At 43.8% G+C, this 24,841-nt stretch overlaps 1 protein-coding gene across 2 annotated transcripts in view; it reads left to right on the plus strand.

Annotated features, from left to right (window-relative positions):
- The window catches only part of LOC128303298 (CUGBP Elav-like family member 2), a 133,037-nt gene that overhangs the window by 26,620 nt on the left and 81,576 nt on the right, over positions 1 to 24,841 (plus strand). For both annotated transcript variants that reach the window (XM_053040201.1, XM_053040202.1), the window contains exons 3-4: positions 1,408 to 1,490; positions 18,455 to 18,503. In XM_053040201.1, the coding sequence (XP_052896161.1) occupies positions 1,408 to 1,490; positions 18,455 to 18,503 (132 nt within the window). The remainder of the gene's footprint in view (positions 1 to 1,407; positions 1,491 to 18,454; positions 18,504 to 24,841) is intronic.

The following is a 24,841-nucleotide window of genomic DNA, read 5'->3' on the forward strand; positions in this document are numbered from 1 at the left end:
CACATAATCTTCCCACCCACAGGATAGGTTTGTTTGAGCTCATAAAACATTTCCGACCCGCGTGACACGGGTGCTTTGTGTTGGGTTCGGGAGTTTCGTTTTTTTTTGTTGCTTGTTCCTTGGTTTTCTTCTGTCCCACTATTGGTGCCCTTCTCGGCGCACAGTCTAGTGACAGCTTTACAACAACAAACAAAACCCATCTAAAAAGGAACAGTTTCATCCCCAGCCATGGCAGGGTTCTGACAGGAGTCATTTCAAGTCAAGCTTCCGCGAACTTCATCCCGTGTCGCTGGGTGGCGCGTCCTTTCACGGATTGAATCTTTTTTAATATCCGGTCCATCGTTCGGGGACGCAAATCCGCCAGCCCGATCCGGTCGCGGCCGTCTTTGTTCGATGCCATGCCATTTGCGGTACGGGGAAAGGTCATTTTGCTGTGAAGCTCACAATCCGGGATCAAACTTTGTGCAGGGTCCAGCATCAGCCGAACTTCCCGAGGTAATCTCCGCTGAATGGAATCAAAAGACACGCTCCACGCAGGAGGTCCTTCCTAAATCCAATGATGATATCCGTAGACTGGAAGAAAATGGGAACCCGAAATACATTACTGGCTGTCAGTGGCATTGAAAGTATCGCATTTAAAAAGAAAGTCTTAAAAATACAACTCATTCGAACTACCCTCCTCCTCTCATCAGCAAAGGCTCTATTCTAATGCTGCTTATGCTACCGATGTGATTTAAACTGCTGCTTACACTAGCCACGCGCCACCGTCCGTGTCCGTGTTGATTGCTGTCGTCGTGTGTTTTACTTCACCTTTTTCACGTGGTTTTTTCAAATATATATATATAGTTATCCGTATGTGTAATATTTTCGTGCGTCAAACCAATATACCTGTGCTGCCTATTTGTTGGGATCTTCTTTTTCTGTGTGATAATTTACGTGTACCAGTGTGATATGTACTGCAGAATTGTACTTCGCTGTCTGTGCAGTCGGTTAAGAATCTTTACTGTACATACTTCACAAAAAATAGGTCCTGTTGTGAAGCCCCAAAAGTTCAGTGTGTTCGTTACTGTAAATTGAAGCAACTGTTTTTTTGTCTGTACATATCTATGGGTCCCTCTTGTCCTATTGCTGCAGAATGTTTCAAACGAAGCAACTTCCAAAACAAACGATCAGACCGATTTGTTTCGAAAACTAATGTCCGCGATACTGTTTGATACAAAATATGTCTCTCGCTCCAATCCATAATGCAATGTTTTCTTTCCTCGTTAATTGTGCCAATGCCTTTTTGCGCCTCGCAACAACAACAAAAAAAAAACCAAATGCGTGCGTTACCGTTCATCGTTCTGTGCCAGTTGTGTTTCGTTGCTTTATCGTGCTTTTCTGTTTCCGTTTCTCTTCCTTCCACAGGGTGCTGTTTTGTGACTTTTTACACTCGTAAGGCAGCGCTCAAGGCGCAGGACGCGCTCCACAACATCAAGACGCTTGTCGGGGTAAGTAGTGTTGGCCCTTTAATGTTTTTGCAACTCCAAACAATACGACACACAGCAGATATTAACCTTCCGGTGGGCTTCTATGTATCTATTTCATTCATATAAGTTTTACAACACTCAAACAAATGTTTCATGTACTTCTGTTCCCGCTCCATAAAATGTCTAAAATGCGCCATTTTATTCCGTTTCTCCCGGGAGCGTGTGTTATTATTATTCGTTGAGTGTAAAGCCTGTTTCGTTCGTGTTTTCGTGTATTGCGTACGTTGGGACAGTTGTTACCGATTTCCATTCAATGCAGTCCGTGTGTCTCGTGTGCTTTTACGTGTGTCCCGACGGTGGTGCCTCTAAATGCAGCACCCGTATAGCAAAGCGCTTACTGACCACATCGCTATTCCACTGTTCGTCTTCAATGTCACCACGCGGTTGGTCACCACAAAAAGTGCTTCCAAATCCGGCTACAAAAAGAGCCGAAGTCTCACCATCGGTTCGTTGTAAAATGTGCATGCCTGTCGTGTGTGCGCCTGCCTTTGCTGGTGCGCCTTCAAATATGCCCGGCATGTAACGCCGTGTATGTTTTGCCTCTCTTTTGCCAACCGCCCAACCGTTTGGCGTTTGCCAGCTTATACCGATGTGACTGTAAGGGCAAAGTCAGCCAAACAAATCTTTCACCCGCATTGCTAGGACGGGCAGCAGGATGATGCTTCTTTAAACATTTATGTAGCAAAAGCAGACGGACGCAAACATACGTGCGAACAACTGTCCGATTATATCAGCAAAATGAAAAAAAAACTATACATATCCCCCGTCGGCATTCTGTGGCGATGACACTCTGGAGTGGATGATGGACGAGTGAGCTATTCGACGGTACTTATATCTGTACCGCAGTACCGGGCGGCTATCAAACCGGGCAGCCAAATCGCTATGTTTTACATTGTCGAGTGTTAAAAAAGAATTCGAAACGAATGTGACTTTCAGCTCTCTCACTGCACATTGCTAACGATGGAGTTGATGTGTGCTTTTTTTTTGCTTTGCATGTGAAAAAGTCGATGTCATGCACATAACTATGGAGTAAGCACTTGCCGACGGGCAGGTAGATTATGACCAATGGTCATCCAAATCAATTCTGAAGAGGGCGGTATAAAAAAACACACATAAAGCAGTCACTTCATTCCGTCATTGCCGTGAGTACTTATCACCCAGGCAGCATGCACTAGACAGCTCATCGAAGGCAACGGCAGCTGGAGCTTAAGAGCAAAAGCTTTTACAGGCACTGGATTAATAGAGATTTTTTAAACGATTTTGTCCATATGGTTTTTTTTAAAAGCAAACAAACATCAACAAAAAAATTAAATACGGTAGAAGGATCCTTGCGTGCTTAATACATACATGATTGGCTATCATAAAGTATGCTCAGTATTTTAGCATATATTTTTTTAAACATGAGTCAAGGATAAGTGTCAAACAAAATTGTGTTTGAAAAATTTGCTTTTCTGATCCGGTTCTACGAATTCGATTCAATTGAGGCAACAGTATGTAAACCGCCTAAAAGTATGCAATCCGCACCACTAAAATGTATTTTTAGAGTCTGTTGCATGAATCTTTCTTTCATGCATGGTTCTACAAATTCCGTAAAACATTCAATATTTAATTGCAATTAAAATGGCTTTAAAGTTACTTCAAAGAATTGCTCAAAAAAGTTGTTGTAACTATTTTTATTTCAGCAAATTTTGGCATCATCCAAGCTCACAAAAACTTTCATCAAGCACAACAGTGACAGTGATGAACGATCGTTTGAACTTCTTGCTTTACACCACCAAAAGCCTGCAGCTCACATCAAAAGAATCCTACCGTACAATGGTTTCTTTTGACACGCGGAAAGTAATAGCCTGTCCTTTAAAGGTGTCCAAACACGAACACGATGAACCTGTTTTTTGTTGTCGCTAAATGAAAAGCGCGAAACGCGAGTAAATCACTGCTAAATCCTTGTCACTTTGAGAACAGCAGGTTGGATCACTTGTCTGAAAAGGGGAAGCAGGACCAAAGCTTCACAACGAAGCGGATGATGATGATGATGCTTTGAAAAGTGTGTGAGCGATGATGCTTTCAATAATTCATGATTATTGATTTTTCTGCACACCCCTACCCCTACAAGCCCAAGAACCATAGTTCGTTGCGGTCGTGTGGTTTACCTCGCGAAAGCGCGACCCAACAGAAGAAAAGTTAAACCCCATTGCAACAGCTCGGGACGGCATGGAGTGGCGACAGTTGTCCTGTCGACAAAAGCTGTGTCACCGATACGAGCTCAACCTTGGATGGATGGTTTCACGAGGATAGTGTCATCAAATTGTTATGTTTTCTCAAATGAAAAACTTTTCCTATCCCACTGCGACATATTGTGTTTTTCCTGCGTGTTCCGGTGGTTTGCTCCGTGTGGGTAAAACAGTTCGATTTAACAACTGGCCCCTTGTGTACGGAAAGCCCTGGCCGTACGGTAAGAAGCAAACACTATTCTACAGCGCATCTACATGTTAAAAATGTGTCAGTGGAGGAAATGTACAAATGGGCGAAAGGAAAAAGAATTCTAACATCGCCTTTTCACTCACTGACGTACCCATCATGACGCAAACAATCTCCGGCAGGAATAAATGTATCAAGCGAGAAAGGGAGAGTGTGTGTGTGAAGAAGCATGGAAGACAGCAACGAACTTCATGTCATTATTAAACAGCAAATATTGAAAAGTTTGTCGATAGCGTGTTATACTTTCACAGCCTCAACCATCATAACATGCCCCTGTCTCCTCGGGGTAGGGAAACAACACCAGGAAAACGACGATTGTAGAGCTTATGGTGGAAAAGAACAGACCATTACCGTCGACACAAGTTCGTTTTGCTTTGCTGAAATTATGAAGTACTTACCCGTACCTCGCCCGGAAATCGGTCCATTCCGTAGGTTTGTGATAGTGTTTACAGAGACACACACACAAACTCTACCCAAATCCTAGACGTTTGATGTGAAAAGGAGCGGTAAACTCAATACTCATTTATCCCCCACTCCCACGTGGGGTTTGGATGCGAGAAAGCTCCAGCCGTATCTTGTTGACTTCCGATTTTAGGTTAGCGTTAAAAATCTTTCATCCACCAGCCAAACCATCGGATGATGATTTGATCCTGTTGCGAAGCATCATTTCGCACGCGCGCGCAGCACAGCAATTTTGTCGTGGCACGAGTGCTTTCTGAATCTCAATAATCAAAGCACATCGATGACTGTACTCAAAAGTGGATGAAGGCAGTGGATGAAAAAAAAACACACAACAACAACAGTCATTTGATAGCAGCACATGCATAAACGCGTGTAAGTACGTCCGGAAACATGCTCCAACAGCATCAGCAGGACGCCCCCGACGGCAGGGTGAGGTATTGAAGGTTTTGATGAAAGCAAAATGAAAATCCTTGAAAATCATTTACCACACACACACAGGAACAGAAGAGCCGGCTAGGAAGGTAGAAGCGGTTTTCGGATGGAAGAGTGTTTGAATATGAGCATCATATTTCCTCCTGCAGCTGGTGTCCCATCTATGCACACCAAGCAGGAGTTGATCGAAAAGCTTCTCAAAAAAAAAAGAAAAAAAAACAAGAACGAGTTTTCCGTTTTCCTATCAGTTCTCTTTGTTTGAGCTGCCCACACCGTTTTTCCTACGCGATCGACTTAGTTTACACCCGAACCGATGGTGTGGTGTACTGGAAGCATCCTGGGTTCTTCTTCAAATCATCGTAATTTTATATTAATACACCGAGTCTCATATTCGCACTACCGAGCGTACCGAAGAGCGAACGATGCTCGTTTAATCTACGAAAAAGCACTGATTTTCACTTCCTTTATCACCAGTCAGCAGCAGATATATCGGCACGATGGTGCTGGATCAGAGCGCATCAGTTCGGTCTACATTTGGACTGGCTGCGTGTACGAATGGCGTATCCGGGCATGAAAGCATCGCCACAAACTCGAAATGGTGATTGAGATACAGCACAGCCACACTGGTGCTGCTGCTCCGGTGTGTGTGGGTATTAGCACCGTTAGCACCAGCCACACTCTGCGTCATCCGGATGGCAGGAGCAAATGGTTCATCAAAGACACATTCACAACTGGGCAGAATTGGAAAGGTGTAGCGATACTGCATCGAGCACCCGGAATACGACACGCTATCAAAGTTCGTTGTAAGGAAGGAAAATGAAGGTAAAAAGATGAACCCTCTCCCGGGGTGTCGTTTTGGCGAAAAGCTTTTCAACCGCCTCGAGAGTGGGAATCATCACAATAACCGGCTATCCTGGGGCTGCTGCCTACGTACGTCAATGAGACGGGTAGGAGTTGCCCATTTTCCACCGATGTTGATTTGAGTTTTCCATTCAAAGTTTCAACACAAAGTTTCCATTGGTACGGGATGTGTTTGAAACGCGATTTTTTAAACAATTCACTCATCACTCGTTTATAAGTACTAGGTGGAAAAGTTATTCAAAAGTTAGCAGTTAAAAAAATTGCCATACATATGTTGTTGGTGCTGACCCAAGATTTTGTAAATTTTTGACGACTTCGAAAATGCACTTAGCATTTGAAAATAAGTGCAGCAGAATTTCGAAACAATGCATGAATTATTTGAAATGTTTTGTATTGCGATTTGCATACCTTGAGGCAAATTTCGTAACACTTGACTAAGCGACCTATTTGGACATATGTGCCGCATAACAGCGTATAAGACTTACATTTTATGGGAGGTTTGTTAAACACGGGACCCTTTTTCTAACTATTATAAATCTATTTGATAAAACAAATTATTTAACCAAGCATGTACTAGCTCTTTTTGTACGCGAGTGCATTAAAGCTTTACGGTTCATTTACAATTTTTCCAGCTACCGCCACTTTGGGCAATACTTGTTGGCACATGGAGCGATCCCGGCATGGGACAGTACTATTCACAGCATCAAAGCACTTGTTAATGCTGTGCTCAATTGCTTGTAACGATCATAAATCTACCATTAATTGTGTTCCAATAGCAAAAACAAAAAAAAAGCCTACAACATTCAGTCTGTGGGCAAAAACAACAGAGACCAGCAGCGGCATATTATAGCTAAAAACCTCTACAGCGACATGAACAACGAATTAAGTAATTAGTAGTGGTGGGTTCCCAGTTCTGCTGGGCCGGTACTACACATGGGATCCTGTGGTGACACCCCACATCAACTGCCGTGACCATTTAACTGTCCGCTCCTGTCTCCTGTCTGGCCTGCGTTGCCGAGGCCGGGCGTGCAACAAACTGTAAAATTCATCGAAGCTGTGGGAAATTAAACTTTAATCGATCTATTATTTTCAATTTACATAATCATAATCGTTTAAACTCATAATCAGTGCTATCACCGGGGCGCGTGTGTGTGGCCCGTTCGTGTGTTACTGTAACGTTTTGATGGGGACGTTTGCTAGAATACATCCGCTGTTGTTTGACCGATCGCGTCCTGAACGTGTCAGGCTAGCAGTTGGGCGGCAGCACCCGTACTGACCAGGAATGTGATAATCCACAACGAAGCTGCTGCTGTAGCCAGATGGTGTGGAAAACGATATTATGAGTATGTGTTTCACAGGAAGCTGGCTTCTGGTGAAATATATGGTCCCGTCCGCTGATCGTTCCCGTCCAGAACAAACGAGGGTAATGTGTTTATGTATCCGCCCCATTCCCGGACAAGAGATGGATGGCACGAGCTGCAAATTAATTGCTTTCTCCGAGGTTGTTGTTGTGATGCAGCAGTTACGCGAACGCGATAGGACGACTGCATTGTTAGAACACGCTGCAATATGTGTGTGGTATTATGAGTTCCAGTCACGTGGGTTTAATGAGGCGGAATAGTTTGCATACTGTGGTGATGAATACACGCCACACTTGGAGGTGAAAAATTAAAATTAATTCATGATTTTAGTGATGAATATAAAAGTTCCCAGTATTTTAAATATTCAAAGTTTAGTCAAGCTATTAACTGACAAAATTCAAATTAAGCAGAAAAATAAATCCTTTCCACTGCTCCACCTCGAAACAAAGTATAGAACAGCTCGTAGGAAAGCATCATCGATGTGCCAAAATATGCAAAAAAAAAAACAAGTTCAGCGCAGGATCAATGCTCAAGGGATTGCAATTTTAGCTTGCGAGACTCTGAAAGAAGCGTTCTTCCAGGTTTGAGATGAAAAGAAAAATTCGCTGCTGACGTAGAAATTGTGCTGCCAGAATAGACTGACGTCGGCAGTTCTGGGGTAGAGCTCAAAAAAGCAACTCTATTGGTAAGCGGAACTGGATAAGATGAATGACACCTAAATGCATTTTCATTAACTCGCTTGGTGCTATGGTGTTTTTTTCTACCTTTCTTTCAACCATGCCACCTTCGGTTCATCAATTGTTTGAATGGGCGGTCTGGCGAAGGATGTGTGTGCCTTTTTCCCTCACTTCCTACTCGTGCCTCCATACCTTGCTGTACGTGAACGGGGCCATCATTTCGGCACACCAACCCGGATGTGAGGTTCAAAGATTCATTTGAATACCGACTTGCTAGAATGCGACAAATTTGCTATAGAAGGATAGTTTGCTGCAGCAGCATCAGTGTTGCAGTACGGGCTGCTCTTAAAAGTTACCGGGTTTTCGCTTTCGCCCACGTACTGATTCCAGTTTCTGGATGTCGAGGTTGATGCGAGGCATTATTGTAACACTGGGAAGAATAGTTGTCTCAGAAAATGAGAGGTGTGTCATTCAGAAAATGAGAAGATTTAGGTGTGTTAAGTTTGTGTAAATTAAATTACATTGGAACGATTTTTTAACCAAACAATTTAAATATCGTATTTGGACCAGTTGTTTGAGTTTTATTCATGTTTAAATATGAATTACTACATTTGAAACCACATCTATTTTAACGCTTTAAACCACATTTAACGGAACGTAAATTAAACATTAAAAAATGTATTTAAAATTTTCTGGAAAAATGCAATCTGACCAAAAGGGTGCATAAATCGCACCAACAGTGCAACTTTCTTCACATGTTCATGTTATGCCGGTTGCATACACACAGGCGCACTTTCTTTGGCGCTCATCGCTGCATACCACCGGGCGCAGTGCAAAGATTGAAGAGTAATTTGCGATAAATTTAGCTGTTGAAAAACGATTATGTTCTAATTTTATCACCCATACCCGACGGGTGTGCGACAGCCGCCGAACGGATGGTTCGTGCAGTGGCAGGACACATTTCTTCCGTGCGCTTCTCGTGGAATCTGCTCCGATAAACCATCACGTTTGAACTTTCTAATGAAGGTGCAAATGGTGCCGTTTGAAAGTACAGAAGTACACCACGCATAGCGGTCTATTTTTCAACCGATAAGGCGGATGAAAAGGCAAAAAAGACGGCACTTCTACCATCGTTATGGTTTGATGATTTTGAAACGCTTTCACAAAATGGCTACACTTTCACAACTTTAATCAACCACGGGTCGGGGATTCGGCATCATAAAATCGGTTGAAAGTTAGCACCGATACCGAGTTGGTAATTTGCTTAAAGGCTTCATCGATTTCAAGCTTTTTTTCTCTCTCGCACTCCCACTGCTCTAGCGCCCAACGATTTCTTAAGGGTGCTGCTCGCAAGCCTTCACATAATTTGCAGCATTTTGCCCATTTTTACGTCCCTTATCTGCCACCGGCCAGCCGTTGGTGTGCTGGTGGACCAACCAGACCAAGAAACCAGATACCATGACCGACGATGGGTGTGCGACGAGTAGATTGTGCACATGTGGAATTTATTTAAACTTCTCAAAGCCCCGTTTGTGCACACGCGCCTCCTCCTTCGGGCGTTTGGTCATGTCGAACTGGAACGGATACCAGCCCCAGTACGTTGATAAAGGCAAACCTGGAAGGGTTCAAATCGTACAACAACACAACAAACAGTGATGATTTTGACGCCTCCCTTCCTTGTGTCCCCTTGCTGTGGGACACACGGTGAAAGGAGCACGAACCAAGGAGACCCCCAGAAGAGTATCCCAAATGAAGCCATTACGGTTTAGAGTGGCAGCAAGACGATACGAAAGTAGAAATTACTGCTTCAAATCAGCCCCCGGGCCACATTCTAGCGCTGCTGGACCCCCGGACCCGGTTGTATGCCGACGATAATGCTGAAGGAAATGAGCACAACTTAGAAACTCACCTCTGGCACGCTGTTTTTCGCTTCCTCGTCCGGCTGGCGGTACAGCGTGTGGTGGCAGAAAACGATCCTTCTCACTTGGTGTCATAATCGTGCAATTATTTCCTTCTTCACGAGCGCCAAGCGAATTTAGTCTGGAAGGAATAGAAGGAAGAGTCATCACGGTGGTATTTTTTCCCCTCTTCTAGAACGCTCTAGAACGCTCTATACTCTCAAGGCTCTTCAGGGCCTTCCACAGAGGCTCACTGTGCCAATATTTGCAAGTGTACCCTGGACGACGATTTTCACAACACGAGGTGATAATTCTTACAGGAAGTTTTAAGACCAACGAACGAAACGGGATTGGGATCGAACGCGAATCCTGCGCGCATATTAGGAAAAACTTACCATCCAAAAACACGAGCCGAGGGGTGGGAACCATACCGCTCAGAGTGCACTCAGAGCGAACCTGTTCCCGTGCTCGTCCGTTGCAATTTTGGCATTAAAATTCATTTTTATATCTCCCAGGTGAGGGAATTAACGGCAATAACACTTCAACCCGGATGCGGTATCCGGCGGTTGTTGCCATGAGAGCAGTAGTCGGGAATGTGATCGCCTGCCGTACCGATTCCTACCGGGAAAACGCCAGTCTAGACGGCAGACGACCACTGACGAACGACCCAACGATGATTGTTTGAAGAAAGGGAACCAAACCAACACAAAAAATGGGAAACCAAATAGAACGATATTCGAGTGTTGTGTCCCTGTACACACGGAGGAAGGAGTTAAAAATTGCTGCTGAATACACTTATTTTCTAGTTGCTTTTTTTCTGCTGTTTTGCTTTCACTGAGTGAGAATGTTTTTTGCTGCCTTCACATTTCACATCGACACGTGCACGCGCGGCTGGTAGCAATCATCAACTCGGAAGTCTTTTATGCATATGTGAAGAGCGCAGTACGTCGAATTTCAAACCATCTCCTGGCTGACACGGACACCCCCCGGGTCCGTGGACTGTCCAGTGTGAAAAGGATAAACCCTTGTGGTGGTAGAAATCCTGTTAATCCTTTGCGGGATTTTGGTCCACGGCAGCATCCGAGGATTATAGGCAACACATCTTTCTGCCGACCCCTTTTTCCTGTGAGTCGCACAGTCGTAGAGGGTGAGTTAGATAGAATTGAGTACAAGTACCGATTGTGAACGAGTGTTTCCCGCATTTGTCGATGGGATTGCTGGCGCTGTTCGTGGACGAGACGACGATCCGACACAAACCACTTAGAAACGTCCGCTAGCACTCCGGCACCCAGGAGACTCCGGCGGGACTTTCATCTCGATGCAGAAGACACACGGCTGGACAGTAAACGTGACGATACTAGCACGCTTCACCAGGGCTAGCCGTCCAAGACACATGAGAACAGAAGACCGCTCGCTACTCGAGTGATTCCTCGGCCGGACCTTCCTGTGTGCCAACGATTTCGATGCGAAAGCTCTAATTGAATTTAATCTGTCTCGTATTTATATTTGGATTCGGTTTCCCATGCACCGTCGGACACCCAGGCAGACAATGGTGCTTTTGCACTAGATATTGGCAGAGTGGAGGAATCTCCCGTAGGATTCCGGGGACAGCTCTGATGAAGAACCGATTATTATGCTACAAAATCGTCGTACGCTTTTCTCTCGCAATTCGTAGACACATTCAGATCCGAGTGTCAGGCCCTGGTGGCCCTGCTGATGCTGAACAGAACATATAGCTACGAGTATGTACAGCTGCACCAGTGACCACATTTGCTTGAACCGTGGACGAGGTGACTTGTGACACGCTGCTATGTGCTTAAGGATATTCTACAGGCGAACGAGAGCGACCTGTTGCTGTCCTACACACACACCAACACACACGATGGAGCACAAGCCTTGTGGAACCATATGCAGAACACGCTACAACGTCGAAGACTTCCCGTGTCTCCTTCTCCCCGGGATGGGACGAAGCATTGCCACTCATCTGCAATGTGAACAAATACACCTTTTTCCCAGTGTGTTGTGACCCCGTAATTGGCTTCTAAGCCGATGGGTATTTTCCATTTTAATCCCTTCATAAGCTTGTTTTCTGTGCAATTGTTGCTTTGCCAAAAGGAAATGAGTGTGTTCGATGCCGAGTTCCGTGCGAAGGACTTCGGTACCAGGACGTTGCGACACAAAGCGAGGTAACTTCCCGTAGAATCGATTGTCTTCTTGCCGAGTTGTAGCCCTTCAGATGAAGACTAGGCTTAAATTGGAGCTTTAATAAATTAAAATGACACATGTGAAGAAATTTATACCTACCCCAGCCAGGGTGACAGGGATGGGAAATGAGAAAGCTCTTGGAAAAAATCTTCGACTCGGCAGACACAAGCTTAGGGTACTCATTTATTTATGGTAAGGTTTTTGCTTCGCTGCAATCGTTCAAATTTGTTCGAGTGAATACTATCGTCGATTGTCATGAAGCGTGTGCATTTTAACGAGCGTCCGACTCCTGACCTCAATTTCTTGTGCTATGTTGATCCTGCTTATATGTGTAACGGATTGTTAATGAAAATAAATAAAAAAAACTTGTGAAGAATATGTAGTTACGATTTTAAATATAAGCGACAAAAACAAGTAGTAAAAATACATTCAAAAGTGCGAAAAACTCTCATGGAGTTAAAACTCACAATTTTCAGTTCCATCATGTGGCATGATGTAATGAGCAATGTAGGGGTAAAGAAGATGCAATACGAAACCGTGAAGGTAAAGTGTAGAATTGGGTCATAAGAACTAAATTTCGTTCGTAAAATTAGTCGAAAAAAACACACAATCGTTAGTCAAGCTGGGCTGAAAAGTAAGCTGTCGTACGTAAAGTTGGTCCTTGATTAGCCTTTTAAAGAAGGCTTAGAGTGGAAACAGAACATTCGGTCATAGACTGCATGGAAAGCCCGTTTCATCCTATACAGCCCTTCGTATGATAGACAGCTGCTGGAAGTTAGAGCGATATAAAACTGCAACAACAACAAAAAAAGCCCTTCAACATAATAATCTTGTCCAGAAGTTGTACCATCGTACTACTTGCTATACTGCTGTAGAAAACAGATTGGTAACATATCGGTAGGATGTGCCTGATAGCGTTCCGGTTCGATAGTTGCCGAATAAGTTTAAGCCTGTCCCCGGTAATGGGTGAGTAAAATGTGAGTGAGTGGTTGTTCGTGCAAGTCACTACGCTTTACCACGGTGTGGTAACACTACGGCCGTACCACCAAGGCAACACTCACGTGAAGGAGTACATTTCACATTTGCTCATTAATGGGCGCTACCTCACCTGTGGCTTGCCGCGTTAGTTTCGGGCTAGTAATAAATTTACCCCTGGAGCGGTTTGGTTGGTTGGTAAAAGTTGGGGTTCTGCCTGCAAACAGCTTGCTTTAGGACCTTCCAAAAAGAGTTGGGGGGCACATATATGGAAAGCCTTTCAGTGAGCACAACATTTCCACCCCAGGTGGTTTGCATAGTTTAACAGGTGGGCTGATAATTGTTTGGCCTATGACAGTAAAACACTTTTTTTTGGCCAAAATTTTTTTTGTATTCAACATACGTCCCTTCAAGGGCCATACACCGATTTTAGCGGTCTTTCAATTTTTCGATACCTTTCTTGTAGTAGAATTTGCACCTTGCCTCAAAAAAGGCCTTTGTTTCGGCGATCACCGCTTCATTCGATGAAAATTTCTTCTCAGAGGACATCCTTTTGAGATCTGAGAAATTGAATTGGTTACTGGGAGTCAGATCTACGAAATACGGTGGGTGGCGAAGCATTTCGTGGCCTAATTCATGAATTTTTGCCATTATTTTCACTGATTTGTGGCACGGTGCGTTGTCTTGACGAAACAAAACTTTTTTTTCTTCAAATATGACCGTTTTTTGGCGATTTCGTCCTTCAAACGCTTCAATAACTTGATGTAGTAGTTGCTGTTAATGATCTTTACTTTCTCGAGATAGTCGATAAAGATTATTCCTTGAGAATCTCAAAAAACTGACGCCATAACCTTGCCAGCTGATTGTTGCGTTTTCCCCCTCTTTGGAGCAAATTCATCGCGTCCTGTCCACTCGAATGACTCTCTTTTGGACTTTGGAGTGAAGTGGAGAAGCCAACACTCATCCACAGTAACATACTGACGCAAAAACTCGGATTTATTTCGCTCAAATAGCTCCAAACACTGCTCCGAATCATCAACTTGTTGTTGTTTCTGTTCAAATGTGAGCTCACGCGGCAGCCATTTTGCACAGAGCTATTGTATATCCAAATACTCGTGAACGATATGTCCAACACGTTCCTTAGACATCTTTAGGGTGTCAGCTATCTCGATCAGCTTCACATTATGGGTGTTCTTAATAATTTTGTGATTTTTTTTAATGTTTTCGTCAGTAACCACCTCTTTTGGGCGTCCACTGTGTTCACCAAATTCAGTGCTCATTTTACCACTTTTAAATTTAGCATACCAATATTTTATGGTTGATTTTGGTAGAGCAGAGTCTGAAGACTCTTCATCAAGCCAACTTTTGGCTTTAACTATATGTTTCCCCTTCAAAAACTAATATTTTATCATCACGCGAAATTCCTTCTTTTCCATGATTACTCAAAGCACAAAAGTTGCGTCACACAAAATGCTCTAGCTCATTTGGTTGTGGCCCGAGTGCTGTCAAATTAGGACAGAATTCGTTTGAAGGTTGGTACAAACGAAATATGATATGGATAAAAAACTTCTAGCGCGATAAATGTGTTAGGCCAAACAATTATCAGCCCACCTGTTACTTTATAATTGATTTAAAATTATGTCTTAACACTTGTGTGGAATTCCTCTGGTTTTGTTTATGCAATTTTAAGTGTGTTTTGTTAAACATATCAGCGGTGAGTGTGTATTTCTTTTTCGATCATAGTTTGCACATCAAAACCCAGTAAAATGGTTGCACATTTTCCCATTGATGCATTCTGTCCGGAATAACTTCAACCTCCGTGCGGTGGCTTATGGAAAGTTTTCCACACGACGTCACCTTACAACCGATCATTTACGTTTCGATGGACTTTTCCAGGATGCACATGGGGCCCACCTTATCTACGGTACCACCCGGTTTCCTCCTGTGTAATGATGTGCCGGAGTACACCTTGCGAAAGGCATTTTAACGATACCGCCGATACGGGCGAGCACGATTAACGACCACGGCAATGATCCACGTTCCCCACCTGCCTGGTGGTGACGCCGGCGATGATGATGATGATGATGATGGTGCAGTTTAGCGTCGATAAAGACGTTGACTGACCGGAAATGGGTGGTTTACGGTGCAGCATGGTACGCGGGAAGGGATATACATATATCGTCACGCGAACCGCCAGCGCATCCGAACTCAATTAGAGGCGCATCTGGGTGTTTGCGTATTGCTGTGGCCTGAAAGCATACAGCGCACACCCAACCTAATTGCGGAGCATAAAACCAGCTTGAAACAGTTGATCCGGAGAACCTCCCCGTGCCGAAAAAGGACATCCCATCTGATCGGTTCGCGGTTAAATCATGGCACGCCATTGCCGAAATGAACGTAGTTTAAATGTGTGCTATCGAGGGCTTATACCGGGCCATATAGCTATGCTCCCGCGTGTCCGATGTTCGCCTGATGGTGCTGAAATTTGGTGTCGTTTTAGAATACGTCAAAAAAAACACCCTAACCTGGACCTGCGAATCCAACACACGACTCATTCTAGGCGACCGTTCGTTACCGCTATCGAAACCCTCTAATTGAATCATTTCAGAATGCATCTCTTCCACAGTGTTTGCTTCTAACGACCTACTACTGCCGTAACAGCTACTTTCACTCGTCCTCAGGTTTGTGGACGCAGTGCACGTCCCTCGTTCCGGGGGATATTTTTCTTTTAGTTGGGAAGTGTGTATGTATTTTGTGGGATTTTAGTGTGTTCGTGACGGAAAGGAGCGAAATGAATTTACCCAATCGATCGTGGTTCCAATCGAAAATACTTCTCTACGAAACGACGGGCAGCATACCGTACCAGAAGCAACAAAAAACAACTCTAAACCCGGTCACGGAATGTCCTGCGACTGGGTGCCAATAAAAGAAATGTAAACCTCGTTAAGCGATCAGTTTAAACGATAGCGCACCCTGCACCCATTCTGATGGTGTCTCAATTCCATCAAATTTATCGCAAACGCGATGTGTCGGAATCGACATGAAAGAAATGGAAACTAATCTAGATGGAACGTGCCCGCGCATGGTGGAGTGCGATATTGAATGAAAACAGCTTTATATTTCTACTTTTCCAATGGCATTGACCCAATACTTTCTTTAATTATAATGCCCTTAAGGACGTGTGTTGGAGATAATTTTCGTCCACCAAGCATACAATGATTGCGTTGCCTGCTTAGAGCAACACACATCATTGCTAATCGGCCATTATATCTTTACCATCATTTAACTATCCTAATGGTACGATGCTTCTGTGGTCAAATTTTCTACATTCGTCCTTGCTAACCGTACACGAAAGACGGGTCCGTAGGTCCGTCGTACGGTAAAACACAATTATTGAATAATAATGTGTTTACGGTGCATTATTAACGTACACGTATCGTTGGTCTAGTTATGGCTACTCCCTGTGCTTGTCTGCCGGCCAACTGCCACGTGCAGGCGGACTAAACAACTTATTGGACGATCTTTAGCGGACACGTTTCTAAGAGCAAGAGAACACGCTTGCCGTCTTGGTAAGATGCAGTAAATAATGAACGTCACATCACTGCATAGAATAACCGACGCTAATGCCGGGATGCTTTATGCGAGACGAAGACAGTACCATGCGTGTTTCGGAGGCACTGTCGAGTGTGTGGGTTAAGCCTCCCAAATGCATTATTATTCCAATTGTCTCAGAATCAGCCTTGCTCCACTGCGTCTGTATCTGAAAATTGAAAGACGAGCTTAAACTTTAATGTACACGGTTAATACGCTTTTCATGTTCAAAGAGAGCTTAGGTTATTTATTCCCAAATATGAGCTTAGCTTAATGTAAGTTGATCAATACTGCTTACCGATAAAACCGCCTTAAGATATGCAATTCGTCAAACCGTACGCCTGGAGTAATACAAATTGCATAACGAACTTATCTCATTAACAACTGATGCTGAATGGATGCAAACTACAACTGAAATATGTAAATCCACTTCTATTCTTAAACCTATCCTAATAGTTTGAAACATTTAATTTTACATGATAATGCGTAGAAACGACTACAAAACGGCACAGACGAACTAGCAGCATCAGTACAAATTTACATTGCGAATTACTTCGACACCCGGTTAGCATAACTGCTTAAAAACCTACCAAAACCATCCCTGTTCTAGGCCGCATTATAAGTGCCGTCGCCCTTGGTGGAAGTGCTTAAATGCTAAAGTCAAATAACCACCGTTGGCTGCTGATGCTGCTTCACAAACAATGTGCTACTCACCCCTGAAGACTGAAATTATGTTTCCCTGGTATACAAACTCACCTTCTTTCTGCCCTTGGTGAAAGTGAGACACGGTGTGAGAGCAATAGCGAACACCAATCCCCCTTGGTACAGGACTATTTTCTTAAGATGTCTTCCCAAAGTGCCGTCCTCTCTACTGTTCGCATTATACAAACGTGGGACTACAGAAGCAAAGCACTTACCAATAGTCACCAACAGTTCTTTAGCCCCCCGCGCGACAGAATGGGTGGGAGAACCAACGTTTTGGAGCTAGAAATAATGGACCTCAAAGATCTCAAGGAGCTGTGAAGACAACAATAGTTGTGCTCCGTAGTGACTTATTGTTGTGTTTTGCAGTGTTCTACGCGTGATTCTCGGGCATCGGGGAAGGAGAGGTTTGGGTTCTTTGGAAGTTTTGGGTTTCCCACTCGAAGAATAACTACATCTACACACTCCCCATCTTAAATGCGCCCCGCCAAGCGCCACACTTCCCACGGGGGTCTGTCTGGGGGAGTTATTGCGGAGAGAAAGTTTTAATTAAGGAAATATTTGCTCTACCGCTTTCACTCGATGATGGAGCACCTTTGCAATCTTCCTGTTTATACTAGCAGATCCTACTGCTACGGATAAGCTTTAGTACATGCACAAACTTAGGCGCACACACCCACAGTATGTTGTGTTTAATTTGAGCCTTTAGCAAGTCGATGGCGTGTGTAAAAGATAGCTTGATCCTGCTAACTTTAGTCAGAACTCTACCCCTAAACGATGTTGCTCCATCTGTGCGGCTTCGGTGCTAATAGTTGTGTGATGATGATTTCATCATCTCGCACCGCTCATCAAACCATCAATACACGGCGAAAGGCTTTACTCTCTAATCATTTCCTAATTATGTGCATCGTATACACCGGGACAATCGTGGTGGTGCGTAATCTGATTCACCATTTATATGTTTGCAAACGCGCCTTGTTCACTCCATAAATTGTCCATTACGCTAATTATGCGGCCCGGCGGTGTACGGGAAAATGAAGACATAAATGGATCCATTTGTAGTGGCGGTGGTGTGTTTCGGGACTAATTTCATCGCTGTCCGATCCGAATCGAATTAATGCTGCTCAGGGTATTTAGTGAGCTTGGCCTCTATTATCCTGCCCAAAGCTGCTGACTAGTGCGTGTATCCAACCCACACCAGGAGGCCCAGTTACCCCAACCACCGTTCCAACTTGCCCAGTAATTGACTAACTCTTTTTTTCCCATTTTTTGTTTCTTCACAGATGCACCATCCGATCCAGATGAAACCGGCTGACAGCGAGAATCGAAATGGTAAGTGGAAAAGCAAATCGCTCTGACAGGCTGGATTGTGCCTGCTTATGTGCTGTACAGCAAATACAGAAATTGGAAGCCGAATCACCTCCGTAACATATCCACCAAACCGTTTGGCAAAGAAACTTTTCCCGAGAAGAATATCGCACTGTATCGTGTATTTTAATTAAATTCAATTGACCCCAAAAAAGGCGAACGTTGATTTGAGAAGCCCCAAACAGTCCGGTGGTTTGGTGGGATGGTGTAAAACATTGAAATGGGATGAAATGTTCTCTTACACTAAACTGAGTTTTGCATTCGACCGTCCCACGGCACACACGGCTAATACGCTCCTTAACACCTACAACCAATCCGGGATGTTGAGTGGCATTAGACAACTTGCCGCACACCGGTGGTTTCTCTCCCGTTTAAATGGATGTCAATTTCAATTCTTCCGCTATGCCTCATCGGCAGTGAAGCCCACTCTACTCCCAATTAGAGAAAAGCACATGGAAGCGCACTCGAGCCTTAAATTAAATGTGAATCCTTTGAAATATCTGTCGGAACGCAGAGGATTGTGGGACGTAGAACATATTCTTCAGTAATCCTCTAACACCGGAATCAGAAGTCAGAAGCTTAAGAGTTTGATATAACGATTCCCGGATCAATTTAACTCTCCATGTTGCGCAGATCCGTTAGAAATAGAATATGCAACTAAAGATTAAAAATGTCCTGGACATGCTCAATCAACAAGGCACCACACTGATTCCTCTCGTTTATCTTATGCGGAAGTAACAGCTAACTTGGGAAAACCGGATGATTAACTTCAGGAAGGAAGAATAATCCTCCCTTTCGTATATCATGCATTGCGAGGTTGACTACTGAAGGGAACATGTATCCTTTTTTCCAAATGCATCGCAGGTGTAAAAATAGGGAAAACACCACACCACAGCACTTGTCCACAAATGTCCCAAAACATGGCCGCTAGGCAATCTATTGTTGCTTCAACAAATAACAACAACTTTCTCAATTAAACTTTTTCGTTTCCCGCTGCCAAATTCGGTGAAGTCACGCCAACACCGATCGGTTTTGGTCGCCTGTGGCCTGGTCGGAGCCGGTCGACCTGATAAATGATCTTGCGACACGACATTCATTCACCTCCGTAATCAGAAAGTCGTCCTGGTGCAGGTTCTGGTGCTTCCAGCAGTCGTTACGTTGAGGTTTTAAACAAAATCAACTATCTTTTGCGTTGATATGTATACCTTACCCTGGCAGAACTTGTGTTCGAATAGTACTGCACAAAGCGAAGATCCGAAGCAATTTTCTGTGGTGTCCGTTGGGCGAATCGATCAACGAACTGCAATCTACTTATTGCCCATGTTTATCGCTTTCCGATTTTTGTTTTATTCTTTCCATGGTCCACACCATTCGCCACGTGGAAGATTGTTGTTTTTTGTCGCTTGATGCAGAAAAAAGGGAACTCACGAACTTGCTAACGATGGATGACTGACGGACGACAAAGAAATAGACGAGCGCATAAAAAACTGATTTCAAGGAATAGACAATATCTGGAATGGTTCAGTATTCAAGAAAAAAGCAAACTGTTCTTACCTATGAAATGCTCGCACTTCTCACTTCTCACACTCTATACCTTACCATTCGAGAATGAGTGAGTGAAAGAAGTTTGGGAAATTGAAGCGCGTCGGTCCGGAAATTTGAAGAATTCAATTATCAGTGCCACTTTTCTTACATTAATACTGTATCATGGCGAACATGGCGGAGAATCGCGCAATGTACAGTCTAAGTGTCCGTTCTTCGGGCAGCAGAAAGATTGATGAGAGAACCGTGGCCACAATGTCATGCCACAACTGCCAGCGGATATGAAGTAACCGATAACAGCGTATCGGTGCGGTTTCCATCATCATTATATTGGGTACTGCGAGGATCGTTCGAAACTGGACGTGTCTTATCGAACTAAAATGGTCCACTATGACCCTGAGCAGTCTGGAGAAGAACAATTAATTTAATGTCTATTCCCGAGAGGTTTCTTACCGCAACTTGCTCGAACTTCGCGAACAGAGATTAAGCAATACACTATATCCAACAAAGGTTGGCCCTTTTGCTCGGCATCTTAAAAATATCTCAAGCCTTTTTGTTTGGGGTTTCGGTTTTTTGCTTTTGATTCTTTAAAAAAGCACTTTTCTGTTTGTATTTGCTTCAACTCTCGAACAACCTTATGCGGCGGGTGGTTATTGTTTCTTTGCACCGGTTTGCATTTCAAATCTATCCACCGCTCAATGAATGGGAGACTGGAAACGAAATATTCAAATAGAAATGATTCCTTTCATTAAATTTAATTTTAATAATTAAGGGCTGATGATGCTGACCCGAAACCAACAGCGAACTCGGCGAGGGGCCTCTCTCAGAAACGCGCGAGTCAACAACGGGGTTTTGGTAAAACGGGTTTCCACAAACCAGCCCCGGCATCCGTAGCATTCTGCAGATTGGTTTTTGAATGTTGCATTTATTCAGTGGAATCCTTTTCGGTGTTCCGTTTTTCACTTCGCAAAACCCGACCCAAAACCCAGAGAATGGGACGCCAAATGGAGACGACACACAAAAAACACGCAGCGCTTCCTTTTTGGTGCGACCGCAACAATTTGCACACAGGATGCTGAAAGGATGGGTAAAGGGGCAGGAGAACGAACGAAACAACAAGGAAAAAAGAGGCTCTGTGGAGCATTTCGTAACAGAAACGGTTTTCCATTTTGCTTACTGGTTGGATTCGCTGGCAGCAGCGAGGATTGCTTGCTCAGGCGCTGGAAAAGGGAAAATAAAGAACACATGTTTATTAGTGAGAATTGGTCGTAGTGTGCAGTGGCTTCTTCACGATTGGCATTTCGCTAATTTCACTTAACCCTGGGTAATTTAATAACGCTCCTTACAACTGGAGCAATACCCGTCTGGATTACTTACCTATTTCTTCTTTGTTGCAATGTTTATAGGGAAATGGCTTAAGTTGATAAAAATCCAGCCAATAATTTCTATTTCTAGCCACACAGTAGCTAAATAAACTGTACCGATATGCCAATGAACGAATGAAATACAATTTACACACACACACACACACACACACACACACACACACACACACACACACACACACACACACACTCCCTAACAACAGTAGAGTCCTTAATAGATGGTTTCGTTCAAAACCGCGCTCATCGAGTTTGACAGTTATTTCGTTAACTTTCAACTAAAATACAGAACACAATCTAGGCGTAGTAGTGTTTGCGAAAAGTTATCATCATCCGTAATTATGCATGTTTTTCAAACCGTACATAGTAATTTAGTGTATCGATACCGGTTCTGTTCAGATTGTGCGCAAGAGGTCTTCGCTTCGTATGCTGTACAGGACAAAGGATATTCGTACTTTATTTCCAAAATGTGTAGAAGGTGCCTTTGGTTTGGTGATCGGATTCAGTCCATCGGTTCAGAAAAAGGTTTCTCTAAACACTTGCCATCGTTAATCGATAGAATATTATAACAAACTATTCCGTTTCTGGTTTATTTTTAGGTAAGTGACGAACATATGATGAACATCCGGTAAACATTATGATGCGAGCAATAGGTGCGATCGTAAGTAAACAAGCCAGTGGATGACGGAAGTTGAATCTCTTGTTCGGTGTGTTTTAGGGTATGGAATTTCCGGGATTCCGGGACCAATCAATCCGGGCAACAATCTACTTATCAAGACTATGCTCAGTATATATCAATGATTGTTCTCATTCTTCGGGTCAAAACAAACGATTAAGCTTATTCTCTTAGCATGTGAGGCTGGCCTAATCATCCATGCTCTCGCAGTCGTCCATCCACTATTCCATTGAATCTATGTTTAGTTATGTTCAACTTGATCTTGTTGCTTTTTTTGTATTGTACCTTTGCGATGTGAAGGCTATTTTGCTCACAACCAAATACCGGATTAGCTGAATTATTCTTGGTATATATCAGTAATTTTATAGCTTCTTGATAGTTTTGGGTGTAATTTAACAACCGTAACACCAATCGTACGTACATAATCTTATGCGCTAGGCAGGCCTCAGTATTTCGGGGTGTCAAGCGGGACAACTACTTCAAACGGAAACACTTTTTTTCGCGTACCGCCAACTCGATCGTACATACATAGTTCCACTGCGCAGTACTAGCTGACATATATGTATAAAAAAGGATTTTCTTTTGTGTGCAATCCTGCTGCAGTGAAGAGAATATGCCGTGGAACACACAGCGAGTGGATGACAGCGAACATTGTGCAGCCTTTTTTATGTTCTGCTGCTGCTGTTCGAGGAATTGTTTTAGATTTTTCCTCGGCCGTTCTGACGCGTTCCGCCCGCCCGTCCTTATATCTAAAACAGTTTCTTTCGATTTTTGCCCATGTGTCCAGTCCGGGTCCGGACTGCTGCCAGTGCCGGGAAACGGACAACGCTGAACCAATTTTATGAACGTGAAGCGCATATAAACAATTTTTCATATATCCTTAAACCGGGAACCGGGAACCGGGAACTACGCTTACAGGGGGGGATACCAGTGCCATGTTTTAGTGCTTGGATACAGCGTATAAAGCCGGACAAAAACGACCCTCGATTATGGTCCCGATGTGTGGCTTGTGTGCATGCTACGAGAAGTCCTTTATTTTTCACTGCCGTTGACTGCAGGTCGCGAATGAAGCCCAGAAGCTTAGCGCAAAAGCAATGTTGTAACATACGATGAACCGGGTACATAAAGCATAACAGCAACAAACATTTCGATTGCCCCTGCTGCAGGCAAAGGGGGTGACCCGTACCCCGGTGTGATACTTGTTTTTTAAACAGTATTTTAGCGACTGCAAACTATAAACTACAAAGCCCACCGGGACGATATTCCTGTAGTTGGAGGTGCAATTTCTTGTGCCTTTTCGATATTTCAATGTTTAGTGCTTCGTTTATCGCGCAGCGTTTAGTTTATGTGTACTAGCGTGTTGTACACTGTGTTTGTCGCAGTCAGTAGCTAGATTTCGATTGTTTTATAACCCGCTGCTCCAGGATGATGGTATGATTTGCCAGATTTTGTGTCAATTTAAGGGTCATTCGGGAGCGGCTTTTTATGACGCCTCTAGTGGGAGGTCCCTTTGCGGACGAGGCGAATTGCTTTTGATGCAGTTCCAGTACGCTGACGTACTCGTACTATATAATATAGGAGAACAGTAGTATGAAGTTGTCGGTAACGCATCATCCCTGTGAAGCTGAGAAGTCCAAACAATCTGAAGAGATTTAGTTCCGGGAGAACGGGGCAACGAGTTTAAGCGAAGTGTCTTAACCAATCAAGGGATAAAACTAATTTTCGTTGGAATTTTCACCGACTGTTTGTCAGAGGGTTTGTCTAACCGAAGGTTATTTTAATGCCACCGAGATTTCCGCACTGTAAATTGAATGTCGCACACCTTCGATGCAACCTCAATTCAAACCACTTAGCAGAGCTGGGTTCGGTTGATCCTTAACTAATTAAACCGAAACTTTACCGTACAGCGAAGAGGAAAACGGGCATCGATAGAATATTGGGAAACGTAAATGTCAATCCGGTCGACAACGGTTTGGCGCAGTTGCGGTAACGGTGCCTTTAATTGAAACCAACGATCTCGAACGACGACGACGACATCGACGGCCTGATGTCCTGTTTCCGATGGATACCGGCATAGGAAGGCTCTTGTGTGTGTTTGAGGCGCTTGAGAGGTGGAAAATCGATCTTCTTAAACGATCTCAAATGGGTAAAACGGTGGTAAATACACACGCGCAGCGTGACGAGCAGCAATGCGAGATTTATTGGGTGTAAAATTGTCATTTGCATCTGATGCCTCTCAAGGGTTTCGGCAAGGGTGGGTGCACTTGCGTGAAGGAACGATCGCACCGCAGAATGCAATACCCAATTGTGTTCGTTGGCGGTCCGCATCTCTCGCATCGGATCCGCGGATATGCGAATGCACGGTGTGTCAGATTCGGGTGAAAGAAAACATTTCCATTCGGTTTCGGGTTTAAAATAGAACTAACGCGACTGTGGGAGAAATGGTGGGTCATTTTCCTTTCTTTTTGGCTTGTGCCAAGTGTTTGGTACCAAAAACTCCGAGACGATGCAACATTCTTGGTGGGTTTATCGAAGGGCATTGACATATAAATTGCGCAGACAGTGTGGGAAATTTGAAATCGAATGCGGTAGCGACCGAGAGTTTCAAGCGAGGAATGAATTTGCGAATGAAACTGCTGCTACTATTATTTAATTCTTGTTGCGTTCTTTTCGTTTTAGAGCGGTATTCTTGAATGTGCAAA

Source organism: Anopheles moucheti, chromosome 3 (assembly GCF_943734755.1).
Source record: "Anopheles moucheti chromosome 3, idAnoMoucSN_F20_07, whole genome shotgun sequence".
Lineage (NCBI taxonomy): Eukaryota > Metazoa > Arthropoda > Insecta > Diptera > Culicidae > Anopheles > Anopheles moucheti.